The sequence below is a fragment of the Myodes glareolus genome, chromosome 3 (genome assembly GCF_982192425.1).
Source record: "Myodes glareolus chromosome 3, mMyoGla1.1, whole genome shotgun sequence".
Taxonomy (NCBI): domain Eukaryota; kingdom Metazoa; phylum Chordata; class Mammalia; order Rodentia; family Cricetidae; genus Myodes; species Myodes glareolus.
Genome location: NC_142028.1, coordinates 74,292,668 through 74,295,847, shown reverse-complemented (window position 1 = coordinate 74,295,847; position 3,180 = coordinate 74,292,668). Strand labels below are relative to the sequence as shown.

Sequence of the window (3,180 nt, the reverse complement as noted above, 5' to 3'; positions counted from 1 at the left end):
ATAGATGATAGGAAAATGATGTCCACTACCAAAGTGTAGGAAATGAGGCAGCAGAAAGAGGCAAAGGGGATACATGCCCTCGGTTGCTGACTGCCACTTGCAACAGTACTTGGAAATGTGATGAGATCCAGAACCCTTAATGTCTAATTTTGTGTTATGTGACACACACTACAGAGTTCATCATGTTTATCCATAGACCACGTTGAATTTATATATGAATTTTGGTCTCTGGCCTGTACCAATTCTCTTCTACACACTATTGCTTTAATTTTGATAATGGCAGCCTGTGCTGTACAACTTAGCATATAGCACCTTAGCCTCTAATGTTTCCATTATAATGTCTCTAACAACATGTTTCCTGATGGTTTAGAGGCATGCTGTTGCCATTTGTGAGTATATATCAGGCTACACAGTTCCTCTTAGTCACTTGCTTCTCTGTACTGGAACTAAAGATACCAGACTACAGTCAAATGACTTATGTCACTTCTCTGTGGAAGTAAAATATTTCTATTCTCTTGCTGTCAGGCTCAACCATGATGCTTTCATTGACAATAGAATATATGCAGAGACTGGTCGCTACTGAGAAGCTGAGACATCATGAGGCTTATCCACAATTCTTCTCCATCTATTACAGAATGCACTAGATACAGGAATCCTCCTTCAGGATGGATCTGGGGGTAACTACACAAGGTCACTCCCAATCTACAACTAACAAATGTGAGCATTATAAGTCTTTCTACTTATAACCACAACCACAAAGATTATTGAGATGTTTTCAGTTAAACTGTATTGTAATATATTCATTAAGATTGTCATCTCTGTTTCAAAAATATTGCCCCCAGTTATTAAATAGTCATGTTGGATCAAATTCTCAACGTTGTTTATATTCCACAAAGACACTGTCTTTGTCTTAAACATTGAACAATTATGCAATGTTTACCTAAGATTCAATAGTCCACCTACCATATCTATCATCTTGAGAAATGCTCTCTTGATGTCTTTGTTCCTTAGGCTGTAGACCACAGGGTTGAGCAAGGCAGTAAAGACATTATAAAAGAGTGAGATTTGCTTGTCATACTCAGGGGAATAGCTGGAGTTGGGCCTTAGGTAGATGTACGTGGCTGGACCATAAAAGAGTGTGACCACAGTCAAGTGGGAGGCACAGGTAGAGAAAGCCTTGCAGCGGCCCTGGGTGGATTTGATCTTGAGAATAGCCATGGCAATATGAATATAGGAGGCCACAATGAGGGAGATTGGGACAAGATTTATGAAGACATTCATGACTAAATCCACTATTTCAATAAGATGAGTGTCCATGCAGGCCAAACTACGTACTGAGGGTCCTTCACAGAAGTAATGGTTGACTATGTTTGGGCCACAGTATGGAAGCCTCATGGTGAAGAAGGTGTGTATCAGAGAGAAGAAGAAACCACAAACCCAGGTTCCAGCTGCCAACCGTATGCACAAGTCCCAGGTGAGGATGACAGTATAATTCAGTGGGTGGCAAATTGCCACATACCGGTCATAAGCCATGACCACAAAGAGGATACACTCTGTGATTGCCAATGCACCAAACATATACATCTGAAGCCAACATCCAGCAAAGGAGATGGTCTTGGATTTAGCAAGAAGATGCACCAACATTTGGGGAATAGTGGTGGTGACATAGCCCATATCCAACAGGGCAAGATTACAGAGGAAGAAGTACATGGGAGTGTACAGATGTGTGTCCAGGCAGATCAGCAAGATGATGAGCCCATTGCCCAGGACTGAGCTCAGATAGATGAGAAGGAACACAATGAAGAGGGTGCTGTTTGTCACAGAGTCCCTGGAGAAGCCAAGCAGGATAAATTCAGAAACCCAGCTTTGGTTCTGCCTTGGAATCATCCAAATCACTGGGCCTGTAAGAGAATCACATTTTACTACATATTACTGGATAGATGGTTGGCCATCAAGATGACATCTACAAAGGTAGGAAGGTTGGAGTATTGATTCTGAGCATACTATTCAGTTTCTGTGCACTCTTCCCAAGTTTCCCAAGTTATGTGACCTCTTGATGTCTCAATCTCTTCATCTATAAAATGAGGCTGATGAGACTCATGTCTTGGCATTGTTGTGAATATCTAAAGCGACTCACAAAGCTCCTAGAAACACCATGTAACACATTACATGCTATATGAACATTAATTTATCATACCAGGGATCTACACAGTGAGAAGCTACCTACACCAATTGGAATGATGAAGACTGGATTCAACTGAGAGTCCCTGCCTCAATGAATAAGATGGAGGGAAACTGAAAAAAAACCTCATACCAGTCTCTGTTCCCCATACACACACAGACATGCATGCCTTAGAAAGACTTATCATTGATAAGATACAATCTTTAGAAAAACTTACTTACTGCTGATGAAATCTAAACCTTAGAAAGAGTCATCAATGAAAATAAGAAAAATTTCACTGATAACATCAAAGCTTTAAAAAGACCTACTAATGAAAATAATAAAAATACTCAGACACAGCAGAGAAATTTATAACAGAATCTAATGCCCCATTACATTATGAAACTGAAAAGGAGCAGCCTCAAATTATTGCAAAACGAACCTTAATTTATCCATTCACTATACAAGAATGAATATCAAATGATAGGCAGACACAAGGCTATGCAGACGTTAATTGGAATTCAATAGAGATGCTATATTTGAAGAGATGAAAGGAAGCAGTCATTTCATGTGGTACATATCCATCTTTTGTGAAGCACATATTAAATTCATGAGCAACAAGGAATATAACTATTCCACAAGACTGGAAATATTTAGTTACAGAAATATTAGAAGGGGCTTCAGTTACAATGGAATATATGGTGGAGAGAGGAAGCTAGGATCATAAAACAATAAAGTAGGGCTAGAGGTAATGAGATTTCACAAGACCAGTTGAAGACAGATTTTTGTATCACTTGGCAATGACCCAAAGAAATTACAAGAAAATGTTCTACTTGTTCTTTGCATAAATAAACTCTATTACCTGTATAAAGTAGCCAAAAAGATACTCAAAGAAATGAACTTGTTGAATGGATGTGTTTCATTATGCAGAGGTTAAAAATTAAAATATAGGCATTATACAATAGATGCATATCCAGGATTTCAATGGGAAACTGCTTTAAATTCTGAAAAAGATGATT

The 3,180-nt window shown here is 38.8% G+C and overlaps 1 protein-coding gene across 1 annotated transcript; it reads right to left on the bottom strand.

The window, feature by feature from the left end:
* Window positions 1–936: 936 nt before the first annotated feature.
* Window positions 937–1,920, bottom strand: LOC148122690 (olfactory receptor 2A12-like). The gene has a single exon (XM_087905003.1). It carries the CDS (start codon window positions 1,885–1,887, stop codon window positions 937–939), a length of 951 nt encoding a protein of 316 aa, XP_087761129.1. The 5' UTR covers window positions 1,888–1,920.
* Between the last annotated feature and the right edge of the window lie 1,260 nt (window positions 1,921–3,180).

Bases quoted from the DNA above. Each gene is read 5' to 3' on its own strand.
- LOC148122690 (XM_087905003.1), bottom strand. From the start codon at position 1,887: ATGATTCCAAGGCAGAACCAAAGCTGGGTTTCTGAATTTATCCTGCTT.